The 20320-nt window shown below is 52.9% G+C and overlaps 1 protein-coding gene across 1 annotated transcript; it reads right to left on the bottom strand.

Moving 5' to 3' along the window:
* Nucleotides 1-367: 367 nt before the first annotated feature.
* LOC138359117 (putative per-hexamer repeat protein 5) lies at nt 368-16476 on the bottom strand. Its single transcript, XM_069317832.1, has 5 exons — nt 16393-16476; nt 16120-16171; nt 11608-13394; nt 1186-2200; nt 368-468 (listed from the first exon to the last, which is right to left on the bottom strand). The coding sequence occupies exons 1-5, from the start codon at nt 16474-16476 to the stop codon at nt 368-370; spliced, it is 3039 nt and encodes a 1012-aa protein (XP_069173933.1).
* Between the last annotated feature and the right edge of the window lie 3844 nt (nt 16477-20320).

Consider the following 20320-nt stretch of genomic DNA (forward strand, 5'->3'; position numbering starts at 1 on the left):
GACTTAGCCGCCATCATGGATATGGTCGACTAGGCTCCTCTCCCCCACCACCAAAATTAAAAATTTTCATCATATCTCAAACATAGGCGTCCTGCCTCCTCACAAATTTGACTAAACATTCCCTGGGCCATCTTATACGTGTACAGGTTGGTTAGTATGACTCTTGTTAGGCGGAAGAGTTTTATTGAACATACGGTACCCAGGACACCCGCCACTGTCACCTGTACACCCACCCACCCGTCACCCAGAGCCCGTCCTGTACACGTAGATACGAACTGTACACGCGACCGGCGGGTCGGAGCCCGTCCCGAGCCACCATTATAGAGTCAGCTGATGCCTAACAAACTGTGAACCACCATCAATATTGTCAATAAACTGCCACTGAGAAGCCGGTAATGGCGGGAGAAGTTGAGGCGCACAAGGCAGTGACATTTGTCACATTGATGGAGCGTGAGCCGGGCTCCAGATCTAACAATGAACCACTTGTCAGTGTCCGGAGTGTGAATGGTGCGGGTGGTGATGGGTGATGGTGCGGGGCGGTGATGGTGATAGACGGATGATGGGTCATCAGAAAGGGATGACGGGCTGCGGGTTGTCAAGGGTACACAACTGGATACTCTGGGCTCCACACCTGTTCCAGGGATGTCCACTAGCGACTCGGAAGCCGTCCACACCTGTCAGTGGGAGTCCTCAACCTCCCACATCTGTCTATGGGGGCTCACAGCCTTACACACCTGTCTATGGGCGGACTTTAGCTTTCTACACCTGTTCGTGGTGCACTTATTATCCCAAACACCTGTACCAAGGGACGCCTACTATCTCACACCTGTACCAGGGACGTCTACCATTCCACACCTGTACCAGGGACGTCTACCATCCCACACCTGTACCAGGGACGTCTACCATTCCACACCTGTACCAGGGACGTCTACCATCCCACACCTGTACCAGGGACGTCTACCATCCCACACCTGTACCAGGGACGCTTACCATCCCACACCTGTACCAGGGACGCCTACTATCCCACACCTGCACCAGGGGACAGGAAGCCTTCCACACCTGTCACTGGAGCGATAGTCTGGAGTTTTCGAATTTCCCTTGAAGTGATTTCAACCCAATTGACGTTAACTTATATGGGTGAACTGCCTTAAGCTGACGACACACACATATAGGGACAGGGCTGACCTTTGACAGAATTGGTCACCTTGGGCTGACCTTTGACAGGACTGGCCACCTTGGGCTGACCTTTGACAGGACTGGCCACCTTGGGCTGACCTTTGACAGGACTGGCCACCTTGGGCTGACCTTTGACAGAATTGGTCACCTTGGGCTGACCTTTGACAGGACTGGCCACCTTGGGCTGACCTTTGACAGGACTGGCCACCTTGGGCTGACCTTTGACAGGACTGGCCACCTTGGGCTGACCTTTGACAGGACTGGCCACCTTGGGCTGACCTTTGACAGGACTGGCCACCTTGGGCTGACCTTTGACAGGACTGGCCACCTGGGGCTGACCTTTGACAGGACTGGCCACCTTGGGCTGACCTTTGACAGGACTGGCCACCTTGGGCTGACCTTTGACAGGACTGGCCACCTTGGGCTGACCTTTGACAGGACTGGCCACCTTGGGCTGACCTTTGACAGGACTGGCCACCTTGGGCTGACCTTTGACAGGACTGGCCACCTTGGGCTGACCTTTGACAGGACTGGCCACCTTGGGCTGACCTTTGACAGGACTGGCCACCTTGGGCTGACCTTTGACAGGACTGGCCACCTTGGGCTGACCTTTGACAGGACTGGCCACCTTGGGCTGACCTTTGACAGGACTGGCCACCTTGGGCTGACCCTTGACAGGACTGTCCACCTTGGGCTGACCATTGACAGGACTGGCCACCTTGGGCTGACCATTGACAGCACTGGCCACCTTGGGCTGACCTTTGACAGGACTGGCCACCTTGGGCTGACCTTTGACAGGACTGGCCACCTTGGGCTGACCTTTGACAGGACTGGCCACCTTGGGCTGACCTTTGACAGGACTGGCCACCTTGGGCTGACCTTTGACAGGACTGGCCACCTTGGGCTGACCTTTGACAGGACTGGCCACCTTGGGCTGACCTTTGACAGGACTGGCCACCTTGGGCTGACCATTGACAGGACTGGCCACCTTGGTCTGACCCTTGACAGGACTGGCGACCTTGGGCTGAGTAACTAAGTTACTTTGCTACTTTGACAGCCTAAGATTGGCCCGTCAACAGATGGATCACAACAAACCACATACAGGTGGTACTCGTAGCAACTGGCAAACAAACGTACATAAATGGACTGTTGTACCGCTTCTCATCACGGTCTATACCTGTCCTCTCTTCAGGTGTGGAGAACCTCCACACCTGCCCTCAGGTTGCCTCGCTACTCCCGTGAGCCTCAGCCAGGCGCCACACAGATCTAGGACCAATATAATGTCATACAACCTCTGCCTCTGGCGGACGCGATTGGGCACCTTCCCTCTGCCTCCTCCAACACCTTGTGAGGGCCACGGGAGCCTCCTTATAGTGCAGCCTCCTCATCCACACCTCGCTCACAAGCATTCTGGCCAACCCTGTAGCGTCCCTACAACACTGTCATTGTAGAGAACTTAGAGCCAACACTGTCATTGTAGAGTCAGAGCCGACACTGTCATTATAGAAGAGTTAGAGCCAACACTGTCATTATAGAAGAGTTAGAGCCAACACTGTCATTATAGAGTCAGAGCCAACACTGTCATTATAGAGTCAGAGCCAACACTGTCACTTCATGCAACAAGTGGGATATGCAGATGATGTCCTAATACAAGCCCCATCTTTGGGAAAAATCATACAGTCCATTGAACTCCTTGGAAGGAAATGTATTGAGCTCGGTTTCACTCTCTCCACAAACAAGACACAGGTATACTCTCATCACAAGCGGGGAGAAAATGAAGAACTACAAATTAATGGTGTAACACTTGAATGGGTTGACCACTATCGGTACCTTGGCGTCACTGTCGGCTCTAACAAGGGGAAGAAAGAGGAGCTCAACCAACTCATAGGAACATGCAAAAGTCGACTCAGGGCACTGAAAGCCATGACCTGGAATGGGCATGGAGCCTCTATTGCCGTGCTTAAAATGATGTACACAGCCTATGTGCGCTCCGTCATAGACTATGCCGCACCAGTTCTGTGCACCTACTTCCAAAGCGATATGAAAAGGCTCGAAAGAATACAGAATGAAGCAATGACAATCATTCTCGGAGTTCCAAGAACTGCCAAAACGTCTAATCTACGAGAGTTGTCCCTCCCCAGTGTTAAAAGCAGAATTAAGGAGCTGAATGCTAAGTTTGCAATTAAGATAGCCAGAGATGCCCATTACAATGATATTGCCAAGAAAACAGAGTTCTGTGCTACTTACGTGAGGGAATAGGAGAAGCAGAAAATGGCATCACAGATCAGTCTGCTACCTGGAAGAGCTTCACCTGCTTGAGCAAGCCCGTGAGCTCCTGCCTGTAGAGAGGTTACCTCCCTGGGAGGATGACTCATGAAGGATTATCATCAATGAAATGGCAACGAAAAAATGCAATATGATACCACAAGAAATGAGGCACAATTATCTCGAGGAAATTTATAAAGAAGCCGGAGATGAACTAGATCAAATCTACACTGACAGGTCATCTAATCCTGTCAATGGCAGGGCTGGTGCAGCATACACGGTAATCAAGGATAATACTTTCCAACGCAGAAATGAAGAAAAAGCGCGTATTGAGAACTATGCCTCTTCAACGCAAGCAGAGCTAACTGCCATTGTTATGGCGTTAAGGTTTCTTGAACGGAACACTAATGGTGCAGTGATTTGCACCGATTCAAAAGCAGCACTGCAAAGCCTAAGTAAAAATCGGGCAGAAAATCTTGCAATAGTCGCTGAAATTAAGAGAGCTGTGAGAGTACTTACCAATCAGGGAAGAGTCATCAAGTTTCTGTGGATCCCCTCCCATGTTGGGGATCCCCTCCCATGTTGGAATATGTGGGAATGAACGAGCAGATGTGCTGGCTGCTGAAGGCGCTGAAGGAGACCATATTGAATACTTCATACCCAAGACTCTACAACAAATTAGAGGTATTATCAGGCAACATCACCGTGACACGGTAACTGAGGAAAGGAGGATAGAAGCACAAACCAGTGAATCTGTACGATGGTACAACATGGTTGCAGCTGGCAATCCCAATCATTATGGCCGAAGAGGAAGACGACAAGGGAGAGAATCAGTAATAGCGAGAATCCGTCTTGGATACAAATATCCATGGAGATTCGGAATGGAAACAACAGTTGACCAGCGAAGTTGCAGAATCTGTGGTGAGAGTGCCGGACACCGCCTTGACCACTATCTACGTGAAAGGGAACACCTGAGAGACATTAGAAATATGTGTAGAATAATAAACCCCACACTGTTTGAGTTAGGAAAACACTATTTGTCAAATATTGATACTGTTCTTAAAAGATTCCCCCATTTTGCACCCGCGAGATAACAAGCTTTTAAGGGTTGACAAATGTTAATATCCTTGTATGAGGAGCTGTTCACTTGAGACAGTTAAGCAAGTCCCAGCTGTGTCTGGGTACAAGTGACAGGATGAACAACCCAGCGGGTTTTCTTCCTATTGGGAAGTGTTGTGCATGCTGCTATGGCGGTGTGTCCACTCACAGGATGAGTGATGCTGCCCAATACTGTCACTATGGCGGTGTGTCCACTCACAGGATGAGTGACGCTGCCTAATACTGTCACTATGGCGGTGTGTCCACTCACAGGATGAGTGGCGCTGCCCAATACTGTCACTATGGCGGTGTGTCCACTCACAGGATGAGTGGCGCTGCCCAATAAACTCGCCCCTCGGGGCAAAATTGTAATTTTTTTTAAATCAATCTATGGAAGCCAGATGACGTGTAGAGTGGAAGGGGGCGGTGTTTTGGGGAGATAGGAGTGGGGAGGTCTGGCCTGGTGGCCGCTAGCCCCTCACTTGTCACTCATGTGACAGTGTCTTGCCCTGACCTGTGTGTTGTGTAGTGATTAACAGCACGATAATTCAGTTCGCAAATTTAGCCCACAGTGTGGCTCCTTCCTCATTCTCTACCAATCTATCAAGATTACTATTCTAGTAACGAATGAAATGCATTATATATGACTACTATATGATACTGTATACACCTTGTTGAAGACTTGAGAGAGGTGGCACTTACCAGTAACCACCTAACAAGCACAACCAGGCAGTTACAGGGCGGGTCGTCCCACGCAGAGCCCGTCAGTCAGGTCGCTCCTCTGTTGTTCACCTAGTTGTTCACCTAGTTGTTCACCTAGTTGTGTTTGCGGGGGTTGAGCTTTGCTCTTTCGGCCCGCCGGGCTCTTTCGGCCCGGCCTGTGTATGCACCGGTGATGCCACTAGCTCCAATTTGGTTTCTTCGCTCTATCGCTAGCAAATTTTCGTAAGATACGTTGCACGCTGCTTGCTACACACTGCGAGAGGCCAGATACTATGGTCTAGCCTCTAAACTCCTTCAATGTCCCGACTATTTGACGTTTTTCCGCAGACCTCACTAACACCTCTCTCTCCCACCGGCGGCGGCGGCGGCCTGCTACTGTGTACTCACCTATTTGTACTCACCTAGTTGTGCTTGTGGGGGTTGAGCTCTGGCTCTTTGGTCCCGCCTCTCAACCGTCAATCAACAGGTGTACAGATTCCTGAGCCTATTGGGCTCTATCATATCTACACTTGAAACTGTGTATGGAGTCAGCCTCCACCACATCACTCCCTAGTGCATTCCATTTGTCAACCACTCTGACACTAAAAAAATTCTCTCTAATATCTCTGTGGCTCATTTGGGCACTCAGTTTCCACCTGTGTCCCCTTGTGCGTGTTCCCCTTGTGTTAAATAGACTGTCTTTATCTACCTTATCAATTCCCTTGAGAATCTTGAATGTGGTTATCATGTCCCCCCTCACTCTTCTGTCTTTCAGCGAAGTGAGGTTTAATTCCCGTAGTCTCTCCTCGTAGCTCATACCTCTCAGCTCGGGTACTAGTCTGGTGGGAAACCTTTGAACCTTTTCCAGTTTAGTCTTATCCTTGACTAGATATGGACTCTATGCTGGGGCTGCATACTCCAGGATTGGTCTGACATATGTGGTATACAAAGTTCTGAATGATTCCTTACACAAGTTTCTGAATGATTCCTTACACAAGTTTCTGAATGATTCCTTACACAAGTTTCTGAATGCCGTTCGTATGTTGGCCAGCCTGGCACATGCCGCTGATGTGACTCTTGATATGTGCTGCAGAAGACAGGTCTGGCGTGATATCAACCCCCAAGTCTTTTTCTTTCTCCGATTCTTTAAGTATTTAATCTCCCAGATGGTACCTTGTATCTGGCCTCCTACTCCCTACACCTATGTTCATTACATTACATTTGCTTGGGTTAAACTCTAACAACCATTTGTTTGACCATTCCTTCTGCTTGTCTAGGTCTTCTAGAAGCCTCAAGCAGTCCTCCTCTGTCTTAATCCTTCTCATAATTTTGGCATCGTCCACACACCATCGTCTGTGTGTGTGTGTGTGTGTGTGTGTGTGTGTGTGTGTGTGTGTGTGTGTGTGTGTGTGTGTGTGTGTGTGTGTGTGTGTATACTCACCTAGTTGTGCTTGCTTGGGTTGAGCTCTGGCTCTTTGGTCCCGCCTCTCAACTGTCAATCAACTGGTGTACAGGTTCCTGAGCCTACTGGGCTCTATCATATGACTGTGTATGTCAACTGTGAATGTGAATGTGAAACTGTGTATGGAGTCAGCCTCCTCCACATCACTGCCTATTGCATTCCATTTGTCAACTACTATGATGTCTCTATGGCTCATTTGGGCACTCAATTTCCACCTGTGTCCCCTAGTGCGTGTATCTCTGTTAAATAATCTGTCTTTATCTACCCTATCAATTCCTTTGAGAATCTTGTATGTGGTGATCATGCCCTCCTAACTCTTCTGTCTTCCAACGACGTGAGGTTTAATTCCCTTATTCTCTCCTCGTAGCTCATACCCCTCATTTCGGGTACTAGTCTGGTGGTAAACCTTTGAACCTTCTCCAGTTTAGTCTTATGCTTGACGAGATGTGGACTCCATGCTGGAGCTGCATACTCCAGGATTGGTCTGACATATGTGGTATACAAGGTTCTGAATGATTCCTTACACAAGTTTCTAAAGGCCGTCCTTACGTTGGCTAACCTGGCATATGCTGCTGAGGTTATCCTCTTGATATGAGCTTCAAGGGACAGGTCTGGCGTGATATCAACCCCCAGGTCTCTCTATCCGAATCTCAGAGAATTTCATCTCCCAGATGATACCTTGTATCTGGCCTCCTCCTCCTTACACCTATCTTCATTACATTACATTTGTTCGGGGTCTCACCCCTCACAGTAACTCGATCTCTGCTTCCTATTGCTTAGGTACTCTTTTATCCATTGGATCACCCTGCCAGTACAGTTATGTACCAGCCTCTTATGGGGTACAGTGTCAAAGGCTTTCCGACAGTCCAAGAAAATGCAGTCCGCCCATCCTTCTCTTTCTTGCCTGATCGTAGAATTCTATTAAACCTGTGGTGTGTGTGCTCACCTAGTTGTGCTTGCGGGGGTTAAGCTCTGGCTCTTTGGTCCCGCCTCTCAACTGTAATCAACTGGTGTACAGATTCCTGAGCCTACTGGGCTCTATCATATCTACATTTGAAACTGTGTATGGAGTCAGCCTCCACCACATCACTGTCTATACTTTGACACTGAAAAAGTTCTTTTTAACGCCTCTTTGGCTCATATGGGATCTCAGTCTCCACCTGTGTCCCCTTGTTCGCGTCCCACCAGTGTTAAACGGTTTATCCTAAGTGCGTGTGTGTGTGTGCGGGCGCGCGTGTGTGTGTGTATAGAGAGAGAGAGGAGAGAGAGGAGAGAGAGAGAGAGAGAGAGGAGAGAGAGAGAGAGAGAGAGAGAGAGAGAGAGAGAGAGAGAGAGAGAGAGAGAGAGAGAGAGAGAGAGAGAGAGAGAGAGAGAGAGAGAGAGAGAGAGAGAGAGAGAGAGAAAAGGAGAGAGAGAGAGAGAGAGAGAGAGAGAGAGAGAGAGAGAGAGAGAGAGAGAAAAGGAGAGAGAGAGAGAGAGAGAGAGAGAGAGAGAGAGAGAGAGAGAGAGAGAGAGAGAGAGAGAGAGAGAGAGAGAGAGAGAAAAGGAGAGAGAGAGAGAGAGAGAGAGAGAGAGAGAGAGAGAGAGAGAGAGAGAGAGAGAGAGAGAGAGAGAGAGAGAGAGAGAGAGAGAGAGAGAGAAGGAGAGAGAGAGAAGGAGAGAGAGAGAAGGAGAGAGAGAGAGAGAGAGGAGAAAGAGAGAGGAGAGAGGGAGAGAGGAGAAAGAGAGAGGAGAGAGAGAATGGGGGACAGAGAGGGACACAGAGAGACAGAGAGGGACACAGTGGGACACATAGGGGACACAGAGGGACACAGAGGGATACAGAGGGGACACAGTGGGACACAGTGGGACACAGAGGGGACACAAAGGGACACAGAGGGACACAGTGGGACACAGAGGGACACAGAGGGGACACAGTGGGACACAGAGGGACACAGTGGGACACAGAGGGGACACAGAGGGGACACAGAGGGACACAGAGGGGACACAGAGGGACACAGAGGGACAGAGGGACACAGTGGGACACAGAGAGACAGAGAGGGACACAGTGGGACAAAGAGGGGACACAGAGGGACACAGAGGGACACAGTGGGACACAGAGGGGACAGAGAGGGGACACAGTGGGACACAGTGGGACACAGGGGGACACAGGGGGACACAGGGGGACACAGAGGGGACAGAGGGACACAGTGGGACACAGAGGGGACACAGAGGGGACACAGTGGGACACAGAGGGATACAGAGGGACACAGTGGGAAACAGAGGGACACAGAGGGGACACAGAGGGGACACAGAGGGACACAGAGGGAACACAGAGGGACACAGAGGGATACAGAGGGACACAGTGGGAAACAGAGGGACACAGATGGGACACAGTGGGACACAGAGGGAACACAGAGGGGACACAGAGCGGCCACAGTGGGACACAGTGGGACACAGAGGGACACAGTGGGACACAGAGGGACACAGTGGGAAACAGAGGGACACAGAGGGACACAGTGGGACACAGAGGGACACAGAGGGGACACAGTGGGACACAGTGGGACACAGAGGGACACAGAGGGGACACAGAGGGACACAGAGGGACACAGAGGGGACACAGTGGGACACAGTGGGACACAGTGGGACACAGAGGGACACAGAGGGGACACAGTGGGACACAGAGGGAAACAGAGGGACACAGAGGGACACAGAGGGACACAGAGGGACACAGTGGGACACAGAGGGACACAGAGGGAAACAGAGGGACACAGAGGGACACAGTGGGACACATAGGGGACACAGAGGGACACAGAGGGATACAGAGGGGACACAGTGGGACACAGTGGGACACAGAGGGACACAGAGGGAAACAGAGGGAAACAGAGGGACACAGAGGGACACAGAGGGACACAGAGGGACTCAGTGGGACACAGAAGGTCACAGAGAGACAGAAAGAGACACAGAGGGACACAGAGGGGGACACATAGGGACACAGAGGGACACATAGGGACACATTGGGACACAGAGGGACACTGTGGGACACAGAGGGACACAGTAAGGGACACAGTGAGGGACACAGTGGGACACAGAGGGACACAGAGGGACACAGTGGGACACAGAGGGACACAGAGGGACACAGTGGGACACAGTGGGACACAGAGGGGACACAGAGGGGACACAGAGGGACACAGAGGGGACACAGTGGGAAACAGAGGGGACACAGAGGGGACACAGAGGGTACACAGAGGGGACACAGAGGGGACACAGTGGGACACAGAGGGGACACAGAGGGGACACAGTGGGACACAGAGGGACACAGAGGGACACTGTGGGACACAGAGGGACACAGAGGGACACAGTGGGACACAGAGGGGACACAGAGGGGACACAGAGGGGACACAGTGGGACACAGTGGGACACAGTGGGACACAGAGGGACACAGTGGGACACAGAAGGGACACAGAGGGGACACAGTGGGACACAGTGGGACACAGAGGGACACAGAGGGACACAGAGGGACACAGTGGGACACAGAGGGGACACAGAGGGGACACAGTGGGACACAGTGGGACACAGGGGACACAGAGGGACACAGAGGGACACAGTGGGGACACAGAGGGACACAGAGGGACACAGTGGGACACAGAGGGACACAGAGGGACACAGTGGGACACAGAGGGGACACAGAGGGGACACATTGGGACACAGTGGGACACAGTGGGACACAGGGGACACAGAGGGACACAGAGGGACACAGTGGGACACAGAGGGACACAGAGAGGGACACAGAGGGACACAGAGGGACACAGAGAGGGACACAGAGGGACACAGAGAGGGACACAGAGAGGGACACAGAGGGACACAGAGGGACACAGTGGGACACAGAGGGACACAGTGGGACACAGTGGGACACAGTGGGACACAGAGAGGGACACAGAGGGACACAGAGAGGGACACAGAGGGACACAGAGAGGGACACAGTGGGACACAGAGGGACACAGAGGGACACAGAGGGACACAGTGGGACACAGAGGGACACAGAGGGACACAGAGGGACACAGTGGGACACAGTGGGACACAGAGGGACACAGAGGGACACAGAGGGACACAGTGGGACACAGAGGGACACAGAGGGACACAGTGGGACACAGAGGGACACAGAGGGACACAGTGGGACACAGAGGGACACAGAGGGACACAGAGGGACACAGTGGGACACAGAGGGGACACATAGGGACACAGAGAGGACACAGAGGGGACACAGAGGGACACAGAGAGACACAGAGGGACACAGTGGGACACAGTGGGACACAGTGGGACACAGAGGGACACAGAGGGACACAGAGGGACACAGTGGGACACAGTGGGACACAGTGGGACACAGAGGGACACAGAGGGACACAGTGGGACACAGAGGGACACAGAGAGACGCAGACGGACACAGAGGGACAGACAGGGACACAGAGGGACAGACAGGGACACAGAGAGGGACACAGAGAGACACAGAGGGAAGGAAGGAGGAGGAACACCACCATAACAGGGCTGTGCTCCCTGAGAGAGGAACTGAACAACTCACAAAAATGTTCAATATTTCATGATGAACAGTGAGGTGATGTATTGTTGAACGGCTATTGTCAGTAGTTGTGCCGGGGCCACATGAATATGTGGCCCCGGTATGTTGCCTGGCCCGCCTCCTGGTATGTTGCCTGGCCCGCTTCCTGGTATGTTGCCTGGCCAGCCTCCCGGTATGTTGCCTGGCCCGTCTCCTGGTATGTTGCCTGGCCCGCCTCCCGGTATGTTGCCTGGCCAGCCTCCCGGTATGTTGCCTGGCCAGCCTCCTGGTATGTTGCCTGGCCCGCCTCCCGGTATGTTGCCTGGCCAGCCTCCCGGTATGTTGCCTGGCCCGCCTCCTGTTATGTTGCCTGGCCCGTCTCCCGGTATGTTGCCTGGCCGGCCTCCTGGTATGTTGCTTGGCCCGTCTCCTGGTATGTTGCCTGGCCAGCCTCCTGGTATGTTGCCTGGCCAGCCTCCTGGTATGTTGCCTGGCCCGCCTCCCGGTATGTTGCCTGGCCCGCCTCCCGGTATGTTGCCTGGCCCGCCTCCCGGTATGTTGCCTGGCCCGTCTCCTGGTATGTTGCCTGGCCCGTCTCCTGGTATGTTGCCTGGCCCGTCTCCCGGTATGTTGCCTGGCCCGTCTCCTGGTATGTTGCCTGGCCCGTCTCCCGGTATGTTGCCTGACCGGCCTCCCGGTATGTTGCCTGGCCCGTCTCCTGGTATGTTGCCTGACCGGCCTCCTGGTATGTTGCCTGGCCCGTCTCCTGGTATGTTGCCTGACCGGCCTCCTGGTATGTTGCCTGGCCCGTCTCCTGGTATGTTGCCTGACCGGCCTCCCGGTATGTTGCCTGGCCCGTCTCCTGGTATGTTGCCTGACCAGCCTCCCGGTATGTTGCCTGGCCCGTCTCCTGGTATGTTGCCTGGCCCGTCTCCTGGTATGTTGCCTGGCCAGCCTCCCGGTATGTTGCCTGACCAGCCTCCTGGTATGTTGCCTGGCCCGCCTCCCGGTATGTTGCCTGGCCCGTCTCCTGGTATGTTGCCTGGCCCGTCTCCTGGTATGTTGCCTGGCCAGCCTCCCGGTATGTTGCCTGGCCCGTCTCCTGGTATGTTGCCTGGCCCGCCTCCCGGTATGTTGCCTGGCCCGTCTCCTGGTATGTTGCCTGGCCCGTCTCCTGGTATGTTGCCTGGCCCGTCTCCCGGTATGTTGCCTGGCCCGCCTCCCGGTATGTTGCCTGGCCCGTCTCCCGGTATGTTGCCTGGCCCGTCTCCCGGTATGTTGCCTGGCCCGCCTCCCGGTATGTTGCCTGGCCCGTCTCCTGGTATGTTGCCTGGCCCGTCTCCTGGTATGTTGCCTGGCCCGCCTCCCGGTATGTTGCCTGGCCCGTCTCCCGGTATGTTGCCTGGCCCGCCTCCTGGTATGTTGCCTGGCCCGCCTCCCGGTATGTTGCCTGGCCCGCCTCCTGGTATGTTGCCTGGCCCGCTTCCTGGTATGTTGCCTGGCCCGCCTCCTGGTATGTTGCCTGGCCCGTCTCCTGGTATGTTGCCTGGCCCGCTTCCTGGTATGTTGCCTGGCCCGCTTCCTGGTATGTTGCCTGGCCCGTCTCCTGGTATGTTGCCTGGCCCGCTTCCTGGTATGTTGCTTGGCCCGTCTCCTGGTATGTTGCCTGGCCCGTCTCCTGGTATGTTGCCTGGCCCGCTTCCTGGTATGTTGCTTGGCCCGTCTCCTGGTATGTTGCCTGGCCCGTCTCCTGGTATGTTGCCTGGCCCGCCTCCCGGTATGTTGCCTGGCCCGCCTCCCAGTATGTTGCCTGGCCCGCCTCCTGGTATGTTGCCTGGCCAGCCTCCTGGTATGTTGCCTGGCCCGTCTCCCGGTATGTTGCCTGGCCCGTCTCCCGGTATGTTGCCTGGCCCGTCTCCCGGTATGTTGCCTGGCCCGTCTCCCGGTATGTTGCCTGGCCAGCCTCCCGGTATGTTGCCTGGCCCGTCTCCCGGTATGTTGCCTGGCCCGTCTCCCGGTATGTTGCCTGGCCCGTCTCCCGGTATGTTGCCTGGCCAGCCTCCCGGTATGTTGCCTGGCCCGTCTCCCGGTATGTTGCCTGGCCCGTCTCCCGGTATGTTGCCTGGCCCGTCTCCCGGTATGTTGCCTGGCCCGCCTCTAAGTAAAGTACAGGCAGGTGTGAGGGTACAGGCAGGTGTGCGGGTACAGGCAGGTGTGAGGGTACAGGCAGGTGTGAGGGGTACAGGCAGGTGTGAGGGTACAGGCAGGTGTGAGGGGTACAGGCAGGTGTGAGGGGTACAGGCAGGTGTGAGGGTACAGGCAGGTGTGAGGGGTACAGGCAGGTGTGAGGAGTACAGGCAGGTGTGAGGGGTACAGGCAGGTGTGCGGGTACAGGCAGGTGTGCGGGTACAGGCAGGTGTGCGGGTACAGGCAGGTGTGCGGGTACAGCCAGGTGTGAGGGGTACAGGCAGGTGTGAGGGGTACAGGCAGGTGTGAGGGGTACAGGCAGGTGTGCGGGTACAGGCAGGTGTGAGGGGTACAGGCAGGTGTGCGGGTACAGGCAGGTGTGAGGGGTACAGGCAGGTGTGAGGGGTACAGGCAGGTGTGAGGGGTACAGGCAGGTGTGCGGGTACAGGCAGGTGTGCGGGTACAGGCAGGTGTGCGGGTACAGGCAGGTGTGCGGGTACAGGCGGGTAACAAAGTACCCGCAAGATACCCTCCCTGGAGTCACCACTAATAAGAAGGACTCAAGCAACATAAAATATGTGAGATGAAAAGAGTGAACATTAGCGGGTAATGATGGAGCAGCCCGGGTATTGGACGGTGTCACATGGGGCTGTTTGGGCTGAGTTATGGCCCCCTCCCAGCCCTCCCTCGCCCCTCCCAGCCCCCACCTGACCCCTCCCAGCCCTCCCTCACCCCTCCCAGCCCTCCCTCACCCCTCCCAGCTCCCACCTGACCCCTCCCTCACCCCTCCCAGCCCTCCCTCGCCCCTCCCAGCCCCCACCTGACCCCTCCCAGCCCTCCCTCACCCCTCCCAGCCCTCACCCCTCGCCCCTCCATGCCCCCTCGTCTAATTTATAGTCTTATTGTTGCTGTTGCGCCCAACTGTTTATTGTGGGATATCTACCCCGCTTCATTACTTAGTAATGGCGCCGCCTTAGCTTCGTCAACAACCCTGGCGACGACTCGACTCTCTGGCGGGGGGCAGCGCCCTCCAGGCCATGGCACCACCGTGGCACCACCATGGCACCACCATGGCACCACCATGGCACCATAGTGGCACCACCATGGCACGCTACATCTTTAATATGCCGTCATACTCATTTATGGCGGGTAATTTATGGTCTGGCCGCTGTTTGTGGCGTCCCAGGTGGGCAGGTAGCCCTCTCTCCCTTGATACTGGCTCTCCCTTCCCTCCCCTGATACTGGCCCTCCCTCCCCTGATACTGGCCCTCCCTTCCCTCCCCTGATACTGGCCCTCCCTTCCCTCCCCTGATACTGGCCCTCCCTAAATGAACAGGCACATGCAAATGACCTGCTACGGATGTGTGACAGGTTTGCTTTAAACCAGAAAATAGTAGAACCAACTAGGAAGGAGAACACGTTGGACCTCATTTTTCATTAATAATGATGAATTGATCAGGAACATAATGATTACAAATACCTGTTACTCAGATCACAACTTAATTGAAGTTCTGACAAGCATGGGGAGCAGCCCTGCACAACCAGTCCCGTGCCCTAGGGGAGGAGAATTCTACAATAATAAACAGATAAACTGGGAGCAAATACACCAAGACTTCACAGAAATAAACTGGGAAGAACAGCTAGAAAATGTAAACCTGAACCAGTGTCTGGACAAAATGAACTCAGTAGCTGTAAAATTATGTTCAAACAGCATTCACCTATGAAAAAAAGAGGAAGAGATGCAGATTGCAACGGGAACGTCGTTCCCTATATAGGCGAAGAACACGAATCGCGGAACAACTTGAGAGTCGCACCCTATCTCAAGAACGGCGAAGAAGGTTAGGTAGAGAAATAGAAACAATTGAACTCAAGCTACAAGAATCATACAAACCCAGGAGAGGCAAAGAGAGCAAAAGGCCATCAGTGAAATAAAGAGAAATCCGAAATAATTTTTCTCCTGTGCAAAATCAATATCAAAAACCACATCTAGTGTCGGGCCCCTTCGACAGAGAGATGGAACTTTCACCGATGACAACAAAGAAATGAGCGGCGAAATACTGAGGAATCTGTACGACTATTTTCAGCGAGCCAATAAACACACTGAAGATTGATAACCCAAATGAATTTTTCATGGATATGATACCAACATCAAATAATATATCAGATGTCGCCCTATCCCCACTTTATTTTGAAGAAGCCATAGATAGTATGCCTGTGCACTATGCACCAGGCCCGGATTCTTGGAACTCTATATTCATCAAGAACTGATTTACGTCTGATTCTGAGTCGGCTTCTTTGTTGTATCAGGGGTTACTTATCCAACAGGAAGTCATCTGTATTTTCCCAGTGGCATAGGAGTGTAACAAGAGACTTGGAACTAGGCACCCCGCAGGGTGGTGTCCTGAGTCCTACCTGATTTAATATCTTAATAAACACACTGTTAAACTCTATACCGAACAAACCCAACGTCCACATCATTAGCTATGCTGATGATATAATGATACACACCACTGGGTATGCTAACACGCAGAACACTCTTAACTCTGTATTAAACTCATGTCAGGATCCAGGTTTAGTTATCTAAGCAGAGAAAATGTGGATACACAATCGGCGCCCACCCAGGCAGGGAGGAGCTGTTCGCAAGATGCAACTGTCTCATGGCTCCCAGTTTTACTATGTTAACAGATTTAAATACCTTGGCCTTGAAGTGTTAGTTTCCTAATGTCAGAATTGTCAAAAGGATGTACCTTGCACACATCAGATATTTAGTGGATCATGCTGCACCTCTCCTTGCTTTGATGCCTGAAAGAAAGCTTGGAAGGCTTGAAAATTGCAGAACGAAGCCTTGAGGTGCCCTCGTACCACTAAGATACTTAACATGAGAAAGTAACTTAATATTGCGAGCGTTGTTGATCATGTTACTGAAATTAGCTGTTAAATTGGTATAAAAATGCTTAGGCTAACTCACCTTAACCCTTGCACAGAAGCCCTCCAGAATTTCTTTATTGAAGGTCGGTATTGTTCCAAATGGATAACTAAAACTGGAACTCATCTCAAAATGTATCATATTTATAACTTGTGCCAAGAGAGACAACAACGGCACTTTCCTACACTGTGGGGAAATTACATCCTTTTCAATTTTAATTCCTCCATTTCCAGCCAAGAAACAAATTAGAGATCTGCCTAAGCTTCGTCTTGAGGCAAAGCTCAACGCCTTAAGCCATACTGATGCTCTGTCCCCAGAGCATTCTCTCTCTCAAATCATATACACTGATGGTTCCCTACACCGCACCACGGGTGCAGCTGGAAGTGCAGTTGTTCTGACAATGGGCGATGGCTTGTACTTTGAGTGGGGAGTCCGTATAAACAACTGGACCTCTACCCTTCAGACCGAACTATTTGCCTTGATCCTTGCACTGAAATGTGTACAAGTCTCCAAACTTGATACATTAATTGTAAATCTCTTTATCATCATTAATTGCTGACTCATATCAGGATCCACAATCGACTTGAGAATGGTCCAGGACGGACCGAAACGTCGTCGTCCCTTCAACTTCTAGTGTGTGGTCTGGTCAACATCATTAATTGCTCTCAACTCTTTAAGACATAACTGTAACATGTTCGTGTCCGAAGCTAGACACAAATACAACAAAATTATTAAAGATGGTAAAAGAGTCCATTTCATGTTGTCTCCATCTCATGTTGGCCTCCGAATGCATGATAGAGCTGATAAGTTAGCCAAAGAATCTGCCTTTAAAGGAGAAATCGAGTATAAACTTGAATTGTCAATGAGCAATCTGAGAGCAGCAGTACACCAAGAACTTCAACAAGATCTTGTAGATCTGAGGCAAAGTGAAATTGACACCAGTAATTCCATCTATCATCATACTATCATGCAAGAGGAGCCACACATCTATGGATCATCCAATAAAATCAGCAGACTTCTAGATGTTACTACTGCTCGGCTTAGACTCGGTTACAAGTATCTCTGGGAATTCTCATTATCTGCTGATGTAGACCTGACCAAATGTAAACTGTGTCAACAAAATTATTCGCACACCCTCCGTCACTATGTGATGGAGTGCGAAAAGATACGTGAATTTAGAGACAATTCTATAACCAATGTTCCAGCGATGTGTCAATATTTCATCCAAAATGATCTGCTACCAGAAATTTTAGCCAAATATCCCCAGTTTGCTAACTGTAGGTAGTAACTGAGTGATTGTAACCTATCCACCGCTGCCCACTGGATGGGGGGCGGTGTGCAGGACAAACATATCAATTTGGCACTAGCTCTCCACATATGTCAGTTGCTTAATTTAGAAACTGTACTTGTGGTCGGTCTCGAACCCATTGATGATTGTAACAAGCTTAGCTAAATGAATTGTGGGGTTCAGTCCCTGAGCCCATTAAGTGCCTCTGTCACCCTTTCCACTACCGTCCACAAGATTGGTATGGGGCGCATAATAAGTCAACTAACACAAGATCTACAAATTATATGGGAAGGCCTTCAAGCCCCGGGGGAGAGAGAGAGCATGACGGGGCGGCGCTGGAGGGTCGCCAGGGGAACACGTCAACACTGTGTGTGGGGAACCAGCACTTGGCTTCCCAACTTCAGAATTGCTATTAAATATATGGATGGTGAAGTATGATGACATTGTTCACGGCTTTTGTGAGACCAGGCCTCCTAAGGCCAGCTTAGGAGACCTGGTCGACGACCGGGCCGCGGGGACACTAAGCCCCGGAAGCACCTCAAGGTAGCCTCAAGGTAGACCCAACCTGGAGTATGCAGCGGTTGTGTGGTGCCCACATCTCACGGAGCTCACCGGTAGATGAGAAACGATGCAAAGAGTGTTGCAACTAAATGACTTCCGGAAAGACAAGAGCTACAAGGAGAGGTTCGAGGTGTTATATAAGCCAATGCTAGAAAAGACAAGAACCAGAGGTGATATGATCACTACATACAAAATAGTAACAAGAATCAACAAAATTGACAAGGGAATTACTGAAACCTGCAACCACAAACATATCCTGGTACACCTTTGCCTGGTACACAAAGGTGAAGAAAAATATTTGAAACTTCTTAAAGAGTGGTAGAAAGTTGGCGGAACTACTAAGGTGGTGGAGGCCAAGACCATCAGTAGTTTCAAAGCGTCATATGACAAAGAGTACTGGGAAGACGGGACACCACGAGCGTAACTCTCATTCTGTAACTACACTTAGGTAATTACACACCTCTTCCCCCCCCCCACCCCCCGCCCCCCTCCTCCTACACACACACACACCGTAGTGACACATGCAGCAACAGCCTGGTTGTGTGGTGATACACAGACATGATACACAGCGAGGCTGTGTATCATGTCTGTATGAAGCACCACAACTTCATCTGGGCCCACGCCCACGCCCACGGCCACGCCCACGCCCACACCTCCAGGCTAGTATGAGGACCAGCCACGCCACGAGAGGCTCTGAGAAGTACTTGAAAGTGCTGAAGGCGCGGCAGGGAGGGGGTCGTGAGTGAGGCGTGGCGGGGAGGGGGTCGTGAGCGAGGCGTGGCGGGGAGGGGGTCGTGAGTGAGGCGCGGCGGGGAGGGGGTCGTGAGTGAGGCGTGGCGGGGAGGGGGTCGTGAGTGAGGCGTGGCGGGGAGGGGGGTCGTGAGTGAGGCGTGGTGGGGAGGGTCGTGAGTGAGGCGTGGCGGGGAGGGGGTCGTGAGCGAGGCGCGGCGGGGAGGGGGTCGTGAGCGAGGCGCGGCGGGGAGGGGGTCGTGAGCGAGGCGGGGAGGGGTTGGGGGCGCGTGTAGATGTGGCCCCACAATCAATTACAACTCCCACTGTCGGCTGCCGTCCTCGATTAGGGAAGGTGCCAAATTAATAACTACAATTCGTCCACCTAAATTTACGGCCGGGCAGCCAATCAGCGCGCCCCATAAATTCCAGGTAACGAGCCCTCATTGGTTGAAGCACTTGGCGTTCGATCGCCTGTTTCGTATCTTTGTTATGTAAAATTTATGAACCCGCACCTCGCTGGATTCAACAAGTGTGTCGAAGTTCTCCTATAATCCGCGAAGAACCTTTGTGAGAAAGTTTACACTCGCGCTCTTTCCGGTTTGGACGTGCGGCCGCCGGGACACGTCCAGGAAGACCAAGTCCAGGGCAGGACCCGCGGCTCGGGACAAGTCCAGACATCACCTTCCTGATGACGATATTTGTCATAAAGTGCAGATGACCTCCAGCGTCGTCCTGACACCATAACTATTAGGAAACGAGGTAAATATTTTGTACACAGTCGAGTATCACCCGGCGTGAGGGAGGCCCCGCTACCTCACCCCTCACACCTCATGACACACCGGCGTCTTGACCCTCTCCTGGCGGGAAGTGCTGTATGGGGCCCTTGGGCGTGACGGCCCAGGCCAGGATAGCTGTCTGGGGCGCTGGACGATATCCTGCATGTCGGGCCGCTGGAGGTGGCCGCTCCCGGGACAGCTGTCTGGGGCGCTGGACGATATCCTGCATGTGGGGCCGCTGGAGGTGGCCGCTCCCGGGACAGCTGTCTGGGACGCTGGACGATATCCTGCATGTCGGGCCGCTGGAGGTGGCCGCTCCCGGGACAGCTGTCTGGGACGCTGGACGATATCCTGCATGTCGGGCCGCTGGAGGTGGCCGCTCCCGGGACAGCTGTCTGGGACGCTGGACGATATCCTGCATGTGGGGCCGCTGGAGGTGGCCGCACCCGGGACAGCTGTCTGGGACGCTGGACGATATCCTGCATGTGGGGCCGCTGGAGGTGGCCGCACCCGGGACAGCTGTCTGGGACGCTGGACGATATCCTGCATGTGGGGCCGCTGGAGGTGGCCGCTCCCGGGACAGCTGTCTGGGACGCTGGACGATATCCTGCAT

This window comes from Procambarus clarkii, chromosome 89 (genome assembly GCF_040958095.1).
Source record: "Procambarus clarkii isolate CNS0578487 chromosome 89, FALCON_Pclarkii_2.0, whole genome shotgun sequence".
Classification (NCBI taxonomy): Eukaryota; Metazoa; Arthropoda; class Malacostraca; order Decapoda; family Cambaridae; genus Procambarus; species Procambarus clarkii.